The following is a 15,062-nucleotide window of genomic DNA, read 5'->3' as shown; positions in this document are numbered from 1 at the left end:
TTTTAACGTGCACTTAAATCTAAGTACACGGGTGTTTTCGCATTTCGCCCCGCACGAAATGCGGCCGCCGTGTTCCGGGATTCGATCCCGCGACATTGTGCTCAGCAGCCTAACACCATAGCCACTGAGCAACCACGGCGGGTTGTGTGTGTGTGTGTGTGTGTGTGTGTGTGCGCGCGCGTGCGTGCGTGCGTGCGTGCGTGCGTGTGTGTGTGTGTGTGTGTGTGTGTGTGTGTGTGTGTGTGTGTGTGTGTGTGTGTGTGTGTGTGTGTGTGTGTGTGTGTGTGTGTGTGTGTGTGTGTGTGTGTGTGTGTGTGTGTGTGTGTGTGTGTGTGTGTGTGTGTGTGTGTGTGTGTGTGTGTGTGTGTGTGTGTGTGTGTGTGTGTGTGTGTGTGTGTGTGTTTTACGGCAGCAGCAACACGACAACGACGGTGACGAGGATGCCTGGATTTTCTTACGCACAGGTAGCACACGAGAGTTAGCGGCGAAAGCCGGATTACGAAGCTTTAATGACGATCCCGTGACATCATTGCCTAACGAGCAGAAGCATATAGCCACCGGCCCAACTTAAAAAATGACTTGGTCCACTGGTTCGGTATAAGCTTTCGTCAAAGTAATAATGTGATACGGTGTATGCATACATGGATGCATGCATGCATGGGAATTATGTGATGGCTTGACCGACAGACATGCCATGTATGCATACATGGCATTCATGCCATTCACGTTATGACATGTATGTCATGACATACTATTCATGTCACGCAGCATGTCATATCACGCATGTCATGTCATATCCAACTTGCGCCTGCAAATTTCCTACTTTCATCATCCCACCTAATTTTATGCCGTCCTGAACTGCGCTTCCCTTTCCTTGAAACCCATTCTGTAGCTCTAATTTGTCACCGGTTACCTACCCTACGCATTACATGGCCTGCCTAGCTCTATTCTTTTTCTGATAGTGTCAAGTATACAATATCGGTTATCCCTTTTTCCGGTCTTTCCATGTTTCTTAAGGTAAGTGTCCTGCTAGTCTTCTTTGCTAGTCCCCCGAATACAACGACTGTACACTTTTCTTTTCGACGACAGTGGTAAGCTCTCATTGAGGATTTGGTAATGCCTGCCGTAAGCCCTCCAATGCTTTCTATTTTTCTGTAGACAATATAAATAGACCCGAGTTGATGACGTCATGGTCGCTTCTTCACATGGATACGTATCAGCATATGGTGACAAGACATGCGTGCATGACATGAGAAGAACGACATGGCATGACATGTTCACTCATGTCTTGACATTGATATCCTCTCACGACGTACATGACACGTCATGCCATTCATGGCATTCGTGGCATGACGAGGATGTCATTTATCTGGTGAAATTTAGGCCATATCATTCATGTCACGTCATGCACGTGTTCCACGTCATTCATATGCAGATATACACAATGTTAAAGAAAGGACCACGACAGCATCCTGACATTCATACCATTTAAGTCATAACATACATGCCATGACAAGCAAGTGATGTAACTGATGTCATGACATGACATGCAGATGCATGTCCTGTAATTCATGTCAAGATTTTTATGTCATGTAACCCATGTTTGGTCATGCATCTGTAATTTATATACTGACACATTTCAAGTTGGACCAACGACTACGACGGCATCAGGTTGTTCAGACCATTTATGTTATGACATAATGATATGATAAGTAAGTGATGTCATTGATGTCACGAAATGAGATGTGCATGCATGTCTTATCATTAATGTTATGACAAATATTTCATTGATGCCATCAATGTCGAGTCATTCACGCATGTCATGCATACTATTTATGTCCCGACATAAATGGCATGACAAATGCGTCATGGCACTGATGTCATGAAAAAGTGATTCATGTGTGCCTGCATGTCAAGCCTTCCATGCTTATTCTGATATATTTATAGAAACGACCACGACGGCATCACGACGTAAAAAAACAGACAGACAGACAGACAGACAGACAGACAGACAGACAGACAGACAGACAGACAGACAGACAGACAGACAGACAGACAGACAGACAGACAGACAGACAGACAGACAGACAGACAGACAGACAGACAGACAGACAGACAGACAGACAGACAGACAGACAGACAGACAGACAGACAGACAGACAGACAGACAGACAGACAGACAGACAGACAGACAGACAGACAGACAGACAGACAGACAGACAGACAGACAGACAGACAGACAGACAGACAGACAGACAGACAGACAGACAGACAGACAGACAGACAGACAGACAGACAGACAGACAGACAGACAGACAGACAGACAGACAGACAGACAGACAGACAGACAGACAGACAGACAGACAGACAGACAGACAGACAGACAGACAGACAGACAGACAGACAGACAGACAGACAGACAGACAGACAGACAGACAGACAGACAGACAGACAGACAGACAGACAGACAGACAGACAGACAGACAGACAGACAGACAGACAGACAGACAGACAGACAGACAGACAGACAGACAGACAGACAGACAGACAGACAGACAGACAGACAGACAGACAGACAGACAGACAGACAGACAGACAGACAGACAGACAGACAGACAGACAGACAGACAGACAGACAGACAGACAGACAGACAGACAGACAGACAGACAGACAGACAGACAGACAGACAGACAGACAGACAGACAGACAGACAGACAGACAGACAGACAGACAGACAGACAGACAGACAGACAGACAGACAGACAGACAGACAGACAGACAGACAGACAGACAGACAGACAGACAGACAGACAGACAGACAGACAGACAGACAGACAGACAGACAGACAGACAGACAGACAGACAGACAGACAGACAGACAGACAGACAGACAGACAGACAGACAGACAGACAGACAGACAGACAGACAGACAGACAGACAGACAGACAGACAGACAGACAGACAGACAGACAGACAGACAGACAGACAGACAGACAGACAGACAGACAGACAGATTCCAGGCGGTTCAAGTTCGCAAAGAATTCTTCGCATCAGAAACGTAAAGGCATAAGTGAAAGGCAAGAAAACATGACTTAGGTGCGCGTCTATATACCTTTCTCTTTCACTCATATTTGCGCTTTTGGGAGTGTGATACAAGTAAATGTGCACGAATGCATGATATATAGGCTGGTTCACTTCCTGAATTACTTACTTACTCTCACAAACCTAAGCTGCCACGAACGTACGATTGTCATTCTTGCACCGCTCACTCGACGCTATCGGTGTCCTGGCATCCAGCCTGACCCTCACTCCTCCTCCAGGTATGAGTATTACGCTAGGAACCGATAACGTTGGCGGCCCAGCGGCCTCGTCGCACAAGGTTAGCCTAAAATCTCGAACAACTTTAACGAGCGCTGATTTCACCGCCAGGAATCCTAACTTCTGGCCTACGCACACTCTGGGCCCCAATCCGAAAGGCATATAAATCCCATTCTGGCGAATTTCGCTGTTTTCTTCGGCAAACCTGTCTGGGAGGAACTTCTCAGGCTCCGGCCAAACTTCAGGGTCATGATGGATGAGCCACGGTGTAACCATTACATTCACACCTGCTGGAATGCACTGCCCACAAAGAGTTGTGTCCAGAGAGCAGCGCCTTATCAAATACAGTGGGACGGGCGGGTAGAGGCGAAGTCCTTCGTAGATCACCATGTCGATTCTTTTTAGCCGATGCAGCTCGTCGAAGTTCAGCTTGATTCCTTCTTCAGAGGGAAAAATGTCTTCCATCTCCTTGAATACTTTTTCCTGCTCACTTGGGTGTCTTGCCAAGAGATACATCAGAAAAGAAAGCGCGGAAGCCGTAGCCTCTGTGCCAGCCAACAGAAATATTGCCGCATTGGACGATATGTCCTGGTCGTTCAAGTATTTGTTGAGCCTGCTACGTTTCTTTTGAGCTACATCGAGGGCTTCTGTGCCCAGAAGCGTCTGAAGCACGCTGGGTTCTTTCGGGAGTTCTCCGGAACGGCGTAATTCGATTATGTGTTGCACATTGCTCATAATGTTTTTGAACGCTCTAGCATGCTTTGTGAATGGATATATCAGCGTAAGGACAGCCCGTATGACGGGTACCGTAAACGCCACTTCAATGGCTGAGTTCTCCATGTCCTTAGAGACTTGCTTCAGGAACTCCAGAATTGGTTCGTTGCAGCCCTGCTGAGATTTCACCTGTCGAAGAAGCAAGCGAATTGAACTGATGACGTGGAAGTGTTCCCAAGAGTAGGAATGTACGAACACAGATAGGAGCACCTACCTTTTGTGCCAGTACCGTGTTCATGATGAAGTCGAAAGCAAAGTCCAATGCGCGATCGAACACTTCAACGTGTCCGCTCCTCAGGCTTATCGAAGATATCTTCTCCACAAATCTAGTGGCACTAAAGTCTGCTACTGTGGAGAGATCCTTCATCCTGTTTGAACTGAAAGCGTAGTTCAACGCAGTCCTCACGTTCTTCCATTTGTTACCTGGAAACAGATATACAGAATACACTGCAAACCAAGAAGAAATGCGGTTCAGGTTCTTTTATTCGTAAGCGCCTTCTTTGGAAACTCCCTGCATGTAATGATATTATTTACTCAACCGCTTCGTTATTCTCTTTTGCCTGTGCAAAAGTAGTGATTGGCAATAAAATCCACTAAATGGTATATTTAACAAATATCGATTGGACTGTGGCTTGTTGTCGAAATTGTGGCTGGTTGTAATTAAGGCGGTAATATTGCTTCATGAAAAGAAAAAGAATCAAGAAATCAGTGCAGAATAACAAAAGTTCTAGCGATGAGGTGAGGGGTGGTTGTGGAAGAGTGACTGCGTCCAGTAAGACTCCAAATATTTCTTACATGCGCGCCTGCTTCATGCTACACACGCAGCAAAACTTATCTGCTTCACGCGACCATTTATTGCACATAACTATGACACAAACACTGTTCAGGAGATATGTTTAGTGCGAGTCTGTGTGTAAAATAACGCGCCATTCAGTTCGGCGCCGACAGCTGTTGCGATTCTCGTTATGTCATTTTTCGCGCAAGAATGTTTCTAAGGCACACGAAAACTCTGTGTATGCCATCTTTGTACCTTTCTTCGTGCTCGTCGGATTTTGGCGCCATTCCCCTGTACGAAGAATGCTTCGCCTATGTGCCGGCTTTTCAGTGTTGTATGCGAAAAAACATACAGTGTAGCGCGCGACAGACATAATATAAAGGTTGCTAACAAAATTTATGTTGGTATAGACCGGCTTCAATCATACAGCTCTACAGTTACAAAGTTGGCCTGACAGTTTCACATAGAGTGCGAATTTGGAATATTTTGTTAAACATCGAGATTGAAAAAAAAGATACAGAGAAAATAACAAGACTACAAGAAGGCGACAACACGGGTGTCCCACATTGCTTTGTTGCTTCTTCACTGTTAGCGACAAAGAAAAAAAAAAGAACGTGTTTCCTAGACTCAGTAACAATAAAGCAACATGAAACGCAAAAGCTTCCTAGGTGGCGCTTCTGCATGTCTATTCAGTTTTTCTTGAAAATAACCTTCGTCCTAATGACTCCACCGATAATGTGAAGCTTACCACCAAGCTGAAAGAGGCTGCTTTTGAAAGGCTCCGCATCCACGAAAGATGTCGGCCTGTCCTGGAATATAGCAGCTTGCTTGACAAGGCACTCGTGTGCCATCTGTGGGTCTGTGATGACCAAGAAAGGTTCGCTCCCGACATAGACGCCAAACAGATTTCCATGTTCCTTTTTCCACTGCACGAGAGCCTGCAGCAACGAAGTATTTGCACGTCATTTATCCTATCAGACTCATTTACAACGTCGCAGCACTTTAAGAAATGTTGATCCGTAATTATTAGATCTTGCATTTGGACTGACTCATACAGGAATCATCCCTGAAACAGATGTCACGGGCTTCTTTTCGTTATAGAGACTCTTGTGTGACACTGGGCTAGCCAGCCAAGCTGCATGCAAGAAGACATGAATGTTCAAATAATTTACCTTCAAAGACAGCATGGCGCAAGGCAGAAATGGTTCTCAAGATTCAAAAACGAATGTACATAAGTAGAGGAAGTGTACGATCAAAAGGAAAAAAAAGGCTGAACTTGTCAGCGTGTCTCGCCTTCGGATCATTACTCTTCAAAGCTGAAGAAAGCGAGAGCGTTACTTAAAACGAACATATCAAAGACAGTCGCCGATGCCCATAGGGTAGCAGAAATGAGTGATCATGGAATTTAGTAACAAAAGCTGCGTTTAGCTGCGTTCCTCGCTCGCGCACGCGAGATTGAACCGCGTTCCCTCATACGGAACCTCACGGCGACGGCAGAAATCCGCCTGAAGTGTCCATATAATTGCTGTCACAATAAAACACAGTAGCAAAAACTGTGAATCGCGAAACTAATTCTTTATTGGGCGAACCTGTGCCCAGAAAACAGGCCACACTCAAAGCACAGAGATTGCAGTGAACACAGTCAGCCATCGCCGAAACTCTGATTAGGGGGTCAAGCCCGCCCGCTATTGTGCACGACTCGTGGAAGGTTCCAGCGTAATCGCCTGTGTCCGCGTGTGTTCCAGATAGTATTGCACAATTCACGTCGCGCATACAATCAGATTACGCAAGGTTCGGTGACAACAGACAACGAACAGAAGCATCGATAAGATTCGAGAAGCTTCCGACACATGCAGGTGCGTCCAGCGCTGAGCGATAACGCTTAACATTTGTTAGCCGGTGCAAAGCTGTCAACCGAGAAAGATAAACCTGTCACCTGTCAATATTTTAATCATGATACCAAAAAGTGTCAATGAAGTTCTGAACTGTGGTGTCTTCTGGTCGGTGCGTTGGCGGTCAGAATTTGGTTGAGCAGCGATGGAAGAACATAGGATAATCTTTCCTTGCTGTAGATTGTTCGCGAGTATTGCATGCGCCATTGTTCCAGGCATCGCGTTGCATGAATTATTGTTCATTTCGCTAACGACATATGTTGGAATAGCGTTGGGTGGTTACCTCGCAATATTTTCGACATTAGAGAAATAGCTTCAGTTCGCACATGCCAAATATGCTTACAATTCGCGCACGTGAAAAAGAGTCGTTGTTTATCTCTAACACGGCAGATCAAGGATAGTCTTTATAGCGCTTTATTGCAACGTATCTACTACTTTCTTGTTAGTATGAGTCGCTTCTCCCCAGACCAACAGACAATAAATGAGGGAGGGTAATTGTAGATGAACAGCATTACACGCAGTTGAACCGTGTACCGACATTGCAACAAAACCGCTACTGCAGATGATAGTTTTTTAGCAATATTCTGACATGGATGATCCTAGAACAAGGCACTATAAAATATAACATTTAAGTATTTTAATTCATTCAGTACCGGAATTCGCCTGGAACATAAAGTGTTAACAACGTCAAGTGTTTTGAATTTAGCATGAAAAAACGACGCCATTCGTTTTAGAGACGTTAGTTGTTCCTCGAATAATTTGATAGCTGTATTATGGAAACTGACCAGGTGATATTCCGCCGTGGTTTGACAGTGTCGCCGTGATGTTTCGCATAAAGTCCGAGTGTGATAACATGACGGCCGCGTGCTATATGCCGTAGGCGTGAGCGAAAGCTTGCGAGGGTGAGCCGAGAAGGACGGTGGATTGATGCGGCTGTGCCTTGTCGCCCTCTGCGCCTGCCGTCTTCTCATGCGTGCCAAGGAAGGGGGGGGGGCGGGGAGATGTTAGCGCGCTAGGAGGAGACAGAGCGGATTGGTTAGTGCCCTTCTTCTCTTGTACTCCAACTACGACGGCTGAACGCAGCCGCGCATGTCCAATCTTGAAGACAATCTGCGCTGGGTTCGAAAGCTAGCGGACCTCAGATAGCTGATGGCTTCGTGTGCGCTGCGTTCTCGCGCGCCTAGTTTGCGTTGAAGCGAGAGGCAGCACGAAGGGTAATTCGCTCGCCGCTGCTGCCGCTCCTCACCACGCCAGCGTTGACAGCGGTTGTTCGCGGTCACTGAGTGAGATGTGGTCGTGTTTGCCTGTGCACACGTGGCAACCTGCTTGCTAATTTCTTTAGTAAGCGAATGTTTGCAGCAGCTTATGTAGCTAATAAAACAACTAACCTTACTTCACATAGCTGTCCAATAATTTGCTGTCGCAATCGATGCATCGCCTGTCGGGCGAAACTGTTACATTTCTGAATGGTCCAAGAAATCAAAGAAATGTTCGAGAGCTTTGCTGGCTAAAGTTGCTAGGTGGGCTTCGTCAGGGCCAGCAAGAAGTAATGTTGTGTCATCAATGTCTCCATTGTAGTGAGTACGAAGTCGTGAATGTATGTGTTAAAAAAGAAATGGCCCAAGAATACTACCCTGAGGCACCCCTGATACAAAATATTTAGTTCACTAAGGAGCGCTATTTATTTCGACGTGCTGTTTACATTGGCTGAAGCACGATCGCTGTAATGGTAGGGTACGTGGGCCCTTGAAAGCCATAAGCCTCTAGTATTAAAAATAACATTTTGAGTGAAATAGAGTCGAGGGCTTCTGCGAAGTTAATGAACAAACTCAAAACAATATGTTCATTTTCCATGGACTCTAATATGAATTCTTTTTGCACTTGTAGGCTCTAGTTCTGCGGAAGTCAGTTATGATATTTGTAAAGACATGAAAGAGGCCAGGTGGTCGCTAACTGCCGTCAATACGGTGCCACAAAAGAGAGCAGTTCCCAAGCTAGTTATTAGAATGTCAATTTTAGTTCCGGAATGTAATGTAATTTGAGTAGGTTCACTCAAGACATTGGTAAGGCCCTGAGGCGCGACAATAGACTGCAGGGCACGGGATGTGGGTGTCGAGAAGCATATGAACATTGATTGGTATGATATGAATATGAAGCATATGAACAGTGATTGGTAATAAAATGGCTAAACAAGATTTCTAGAAGAAGATAGGAAAAAAGCATAATTTCCTTCACGTTGTAGGTATATGGTGCTGATAATGAAATGCGGTGTTTTAATGGTAAGGACTTCGTAATCATTGGTAATTACAGATATGTTATCAATGAGCTCGCTTGCGACTTTCTTCTTTTGTCTAACAACAACGATACCCCACCACGAAATATTGCTGTCCTGTTTAAATAAAAGTTATGTTATGAAAGCGAGTTTATGAAGTCGAATTTCGAGTATAGGAGTTTTCCGTGAACACGGCAATATTGAAATCTAAGTTGAAGCGCGAGAACAAGCGGACAAGTTCAAGTGCCTTGTTGACAGCAGATTGGAGGTTCAGATGGAAACATTTCAACGTGTGGTGAAATTTAATATTTGTGTTAATATATTCTGGGTGGTAGTAATGACTATCCATTGCGAACTGAGGTTTCGTTGTCGTCGACAGATATAATCTATGTCCCAGCAAGTAACGGTGTTGTGGTCAACTGTGGAAGGATCTTATGGCAGAACTGTCAGAGCCAAGTGCATCGTTCGAATGGTAATGGCGCCCTGCTGAGCGCCCTAAATTGCAGAGGGAGAGGAGGAAAGATGTGAAAGGAAAGTTTTGAATGCCGATTTCGTCTCAAAGAATGCTTGCAATGATCGTGGCAAAGCGCTGTGCTTTGAGGCAGTCGGTCACATTGCGTCCCCTCCCAGGTGACCCCTCCCACCACCCAATGCTGCGAAAATATTAAACTTTGCGAATCAGAACACTTCGTCTAACCTTTGTCTTTACATAAAGCTAACGGCATACGACATGCGCGTCCGCTAAGGAGACTCTGAGCCATCCTGCTATGCTCTAGGATACAAACGTACGCTAAGAATATTTCACGCACCTCAATGCGTCTGTGGTCCATTTGCTTCAAGTTTCCCCACAAGAAGTCCGGTTTCGGCCCTGGGATTCCGAGATCTTTGAACAACCTGTGCCTGCGACGACGCTTCAGAAGCCAGCGCACGACTGTGGCCGCGGAGATAGCAACAAGAGCTGCGACTAGGAAGGCCGTTTTATCCATGATAAAAGCTGTAAAAGAAACATGTGTCAGCCATCGTGGTAGCGAGAATTGCCTTACTTATACACAGTGTGCTTAAATATACGCGGATGGTTGAGTGACGAACATAACCTCAATGATATATATCTTTTTTAAAGTAGACTTTTCATAAATCGTATACAGCCGTATAATAGATAACGGAACCTAGTGTAGTAGGTAAAAGGCGGTGCTTGTCAACAAGAATAGTGTGCTAAATTGGAAGAGGCATGCAAGCTCCATTTGCGACTCACAACTGCGCGTGTTACTATAGTTAGCATGAAATAATTTTTTTTTGAAACTGCCAAACATTTCTTCAGCACGAGTAACAATTCCTTTTGAACTACGAAACGTTTTGTGAGACACTAAACGATTTTATAAAATAAAACAAGGAAGACGGCAAATACGCACCTGCGGTAAAGTAGTGGACCATTTCCACCTCCGCCAGGTAGGAACTCTGTGACAAATGCGTCCTCAGTTATATTGTGACGCAGTCAGCAAGTTCGGCGCGTGGTAATCCGAGGCTCCAATACGATGTCTGGCTGGACGCTTGAGGTGAATCTCCACAGGACAGAAACGTTCGTATATAGCGCGGAATAGGTGGCGCAAACACGTAATCCGAGTGCCACCTTGTCTGCTGTCTCGACTGCTAGCGTAGTAGCAATGCACTTCCGCCGAAATATATGATGCCGATAATGCATCGAGTGAGAGGATTCGAAAAAAAAAATAACGTCGTTGGCGCTTTGAGATTGGATAAAAGCCAATAATGGTCGCGACCAATCGCCGCGAAATCTCCATGGTCGGAACTTAAGCTGCAAGTATTTTGGCAACGCTAGGGAGCGAAACATGCCTCGCTTGAGGATAATTTCGAACTGACGAGGACGGAAGCTTTGGCAACATAGTTGGGCATTAGGAAAAAGGTACGAGATAGACATGGACGGAAAGGAAAATATACGGGGACACACAAACAAGCGCTGACTAACTCTATTTTGTTGATCCTGCGTGCGCATGGCGTATATGCGACATAACCCAGTGCGCACAAGCACAAAACCAGAAGAAAAAGAGAAGGGCAGCAATAGACAGAGAATATGAAATGATATCGTTGAGATGAGACTATATAAAGGCTGAAATGCATAGCTGTTTTTGGAGAGAGAGACAGAGATAGAGAGGACAAAGGGGAAAGCAGGGAGGGTAACCAGAGGGAGAGATCTGCTGTGTACTACGCTGTTTTTGGAAACTGCTACATTTATTAGTGAGGATGGAGAAAGGTGTACTGACGCACCTGTTTGCCATAGACAGGAGTGAATCGTAGTTTAAATTTTTTTATTTGCTTTTTAAACATCATACAGAGACATGCGGACACTTATTGCAATCGTATAAAATGATACTATTCGTGATTGTTATACAGTCACCCGCGGGACTTCCCATACTCTTGTTTACAACTTCTGACTTTGTGATTTGCATCCATAATATCGGCTGCGTGTACGTAAATTTTCTTTTGCTGACATCTGGAAGTGGCGCTCTTTCAGCGTCTCACTCAGACAGCGACTAGTTTCCTCTAAGCATAATGTCTATCGTAAGTCAAGGGGTCAAGGAATCCCGGGGACGGCATCGTCAGCACAGACAACAGAACCAACCCTTGTGGTTTTTGCGTGCACGCGCCTCTGCCTGAATTTGTGGTGTTGACTTTTCTAGTAGAAACTGGGCAGACCTGTGGGGCCAAGAAAGCGACGTCGACGTCAACTCGATTCACTTCAAACTGTGCGGAAGTGCCGGAATTCACACATCCTGTCCCAGAGGAATCGCTGTTCCAATTAATGGGCACTACGACACAGGACACGTCAAAAGCAATTTCTCTGTCACCTGGACGTGCCACCGGACACGGGTGGAATCTAACAGCAACTCCCTGCCACTCACGCATCATCTGCAGGGGCATTATAAAAAGGTGAAAAGTCTAATTAGATGGCTTACATCACGTTAGCTTATGTTATAGTGTTCCCAAGACACATACGTTATTCAAAATCCACTTGACAGTTTTAGTAGAAACTTTAGCGACTTTCCTGTCTCGCTTCAGCGACACGCCTAAAGAATTTCGGCGACACTGGATTATAATGGTTCATTATGGGTGACTGACAATCAGGTGTAGCGAAGGCAGAGATAACTCTCACTGATATATATATATATATATATATATATATATATATATATATATATATATATATATATATATGTGTTTGTGTGTGTGTGTGTGTGTGTGTGTGTGTGTGTGTGTGTGTGTGTGTGTGTGTGTGTGTGTGTGTGTGTGTGTGTAAACGAGGAGAGGGGGTTAACCGAGGGTCCCGATTTTTATGAGTCTTGGTGGTGTCAGTGTCAGTGTGGTAACCCCCTCTCCTCGTTTATATATATATATATATATATATATATATATATATATATATATATAAATTGGTGCCAAGAATCGTGCACTCGCCAAGAATAAAACAAAAAAAAAAGAACAGACGTTTCGGGACCCGTACGAGGCCCGAAGCGTCGGTTCTTTATTTTTCTGTTATTCTTGGCGACGGCACGTTTCTTGGCACCTATATGTTTCCTCGCCAGGCGAGTTTTCGTCGAACACTTGAGTATGTGTGTGTACGTATATATATATATATATATATATATATATATATATATAGAAAGAGAGAGAGAAAGGGTGCTTGCCTCCCTTCTCTCTACTCCAAAAATAGTTGGTGTGCGGCTCCGTGCAAAGAGAGTGATGCACTGTTAAAACGTAAATAATAATTACCAGTCTGCAGTGCCACGTGATTGAAACCCAAGAATATGTTCACGTGACCTTCGATGCGTCTACCTCACAGCAAATAGTGAAGCGGAGGCACATCTACAAAAGTCTATGACTACAACTATGACGGCCAATAAGCCACGAGTGGCAATGTTTCAAAACGAGCACGGACCTCAAACTATCTAAGTGAGGTGGATCTTTGTTCGTTTATAACTGTATATGTTTATGTTTGTCCAGCGACAAATTGACTGTGAATTTTTTACGTATAAATGACGATCTTATTATCATTGTCAAACTGTACCAGTATGTGGATTTCTGTCAGTCTTTATGTGTGCGAATTGTCAAATATGTCGCTATAGTACAAACTATGCCACCGTCTGCTTCTACACTCTCACTTGCCCCATGTACACTAGCATCGTCAAAACAGAGTTTTTGTCGCGAAACTACAACAATTATTAAAGGGTGCTTGAAACGAACCGGACAAATTTTGCAGACGCGTAGGGCACAGCTACAGTAAAACATTAGCGTCACAGTTAAGGTGAAGCGCCTCATATTGAGAGATGTAAGGACGATTACAAGTTACTCTCCACCCTAGTGATGTTTGTTTTCTCCTCAACTCGTTGACCGAGGTATCGAGGCTATGAGCTACGCCTTTGCTGGCTTTGTGTCGTGATGTGACGTCGTGACGTCTACTTACGTTTGTCTTGGAGCAAGCGCGACGCCTCTCCAACCTCTCCGCTAGCCGCCTGGCCGTCAATGCCCCGCGAGAGCTATCGAAGCAGCGTGCGTTGCCAACGTCATTTCGCAGCGCCGAGTGTGTCCGTTATTCCGGTAACCGCAGGCAAGCTGGGCGTTTTGACGGATGGGCGGGAGCTCTAAACTCGGCGACTCGCGCGTTCTTTTCCCGCATAGCTACCGTATCCCGCAAAGCTACCGTATCCCGCAAAGCTACCGTATCGCGCAAAGCTCCCGTATCCCGCAATCCGGCTTCGCCGCGTGGCCTGCGTGATGCCCGCGGCAGTCGGTCTGGTTGAAGCACACTACAAGAGATGGCGCGAGTGTTGCGGTGCTAATGCCGCCTACCGGCGGGGTTACTTGGGCACGGAAAGGAGAAGGCGCTTCCTCTTTGATTCGAGGTCGGCAAGCGGCGCGTACATGCCGCGCGTGCGCCGATCCATGCTTCTGCGAGACCGTCTCGCGAGGGCTCGTTCGAACGCGCCACCGTTCGCGTGACCGTACGCGCGAACGACCAGGCGTTGGAATCCAGCATGGGGCGAACATATTCGCTCGCTATCCGGACGCGGCGAGTCCGACTTCCGCGATTTGTCGCGCGCCCATCGGCATGTTTTGGAGATAGCAACTCGGCTAGCAGGCACTGATCTATGAAAGGTGCAATAAATGCCCTTGTGATTGTTTCCACTACTGTGATGTCCTTCCTTTGTCCCATGAGCATGGGTGAGAACCCCACAAAACTAAAGCCCCTCCATAATACTACCGCTGTGATGAAAAGGCTTTAGCGTAAACGCGAGCGTCCTGAGCGGCCTGCAGGGTGAAGCAACATGGCGGCGCAGAGCTTAACTGGCCAAACACAGAGCTACTACTGCTGTGAACAAGCGTAAAAATGTTGAACACCTAAAAAGACAACGTGTTCGCGATTACGTTCGCGCCGAATATTTACGCCAGCAGCGAATTAGTACACACTTGGTTACTGCCATGTTAGCTGTGTGTATGGTTGAGCTCTGTACCACCAGGTGGCTGCACCGTGCAGGCCATTCACGTTTGAGCCTCCGCCACTCCGTGGCTTCCGCTCATCTCGCAAAACGGCCAGTTCACTTGCACTTGCGTTTATCCGAATGCCGGACACACCAAACTCTGTTGTGATACTGATCCTTCGGCGTGAAGCGACGGCCGCAAACGCGTAGGTGCTCACGCCGATCGGATACTGGCAGTCCGGCTCCACTCGCCTGTTGCCTTGCAGAGGGACACGATGTCGCAGCATGACAACTCGTCGATCGCGTGGTTTGCAGCCTACAACATAACAAGGGCGATTCATGGTGACGGCGAAAAGAGAGCCCGAGACCGACACCGACCACGAAGCTCAAGTCAACACGGAGAACGTTGTAATGTGAGCAGACGGCACTTGCTGTGTGCAGGATGCGCTTGAGGGTAGTGATGAATTGTCATGTATTCTATTTCACTTACTTTTTTAGACACAGGTTAACATTCCAATTATAACGAACAACTGTCGTTCG

The 15,062-nt window shown here is 46.0% G+C and overlaps 1 protein-coding gene across 1 annotated transcript in view; it reads right to left on the bottom strand.

Moving 5' to 3' along the window:
• Positions 1 to 3,026: 3,026 nt before the first annotated feature.
• The window catches only part of LOC142586317 (uncharacterized), a 63,464-nt gene continuing 51,428 nt past the window's right edge, over positions 3,027 to 15,062 (bottom strand). Inside the window, exons 6-10 of the mRNA XM_075697563.1 lie at positions 11,669 to 11,742; positions 9,843 to 10,027; positions 5,618 to 5,807; positions 4,309 to 4,517; positions 3,027 to 4,223 (exon numbers count right to left, since the gene is read on the bottom strand). Of these exons, the coding sequence (XP_075553678.1) occupies positions 3,228 to 4,223; positions 4,309 to 4,517; positions 5,618 to 5,807; positions 9,843 to 10,027; positions 11,669 to 11,742 (1,654 nt within the window). The 3' untranslated portion in view covers positions 3,027 to 3,227. The remainder of the gene's footprint in view (positions 4,224 to 4,308; positions 4,518 to 5,617; positions 5,808 to 9,842; positions 10,028 to 11,668; positions 11,743 to 15,062) is intronic.

The sequence above is a fragment of the Dermacentor variabilis genome, chromosome 6 (assembly GCF_050947875.1).
Source record: "Dermacentor variabilis isolate Ectoservices chromosome 6, ASM5094787v1, whole genome shotgun sequence".
Classification (NCBI taxonomy): Eukaryota; Metazoa; Arthropoda; class Arachnida; order Ixodida; family Ixodidae; genus Dermacentor; species Dermacentor variabilis.
The sequence above is the reverse complement of the archived record's forward strand: the minus strand, read 5'-3'. Positions and strand labels throughout refer to the sequence as shown.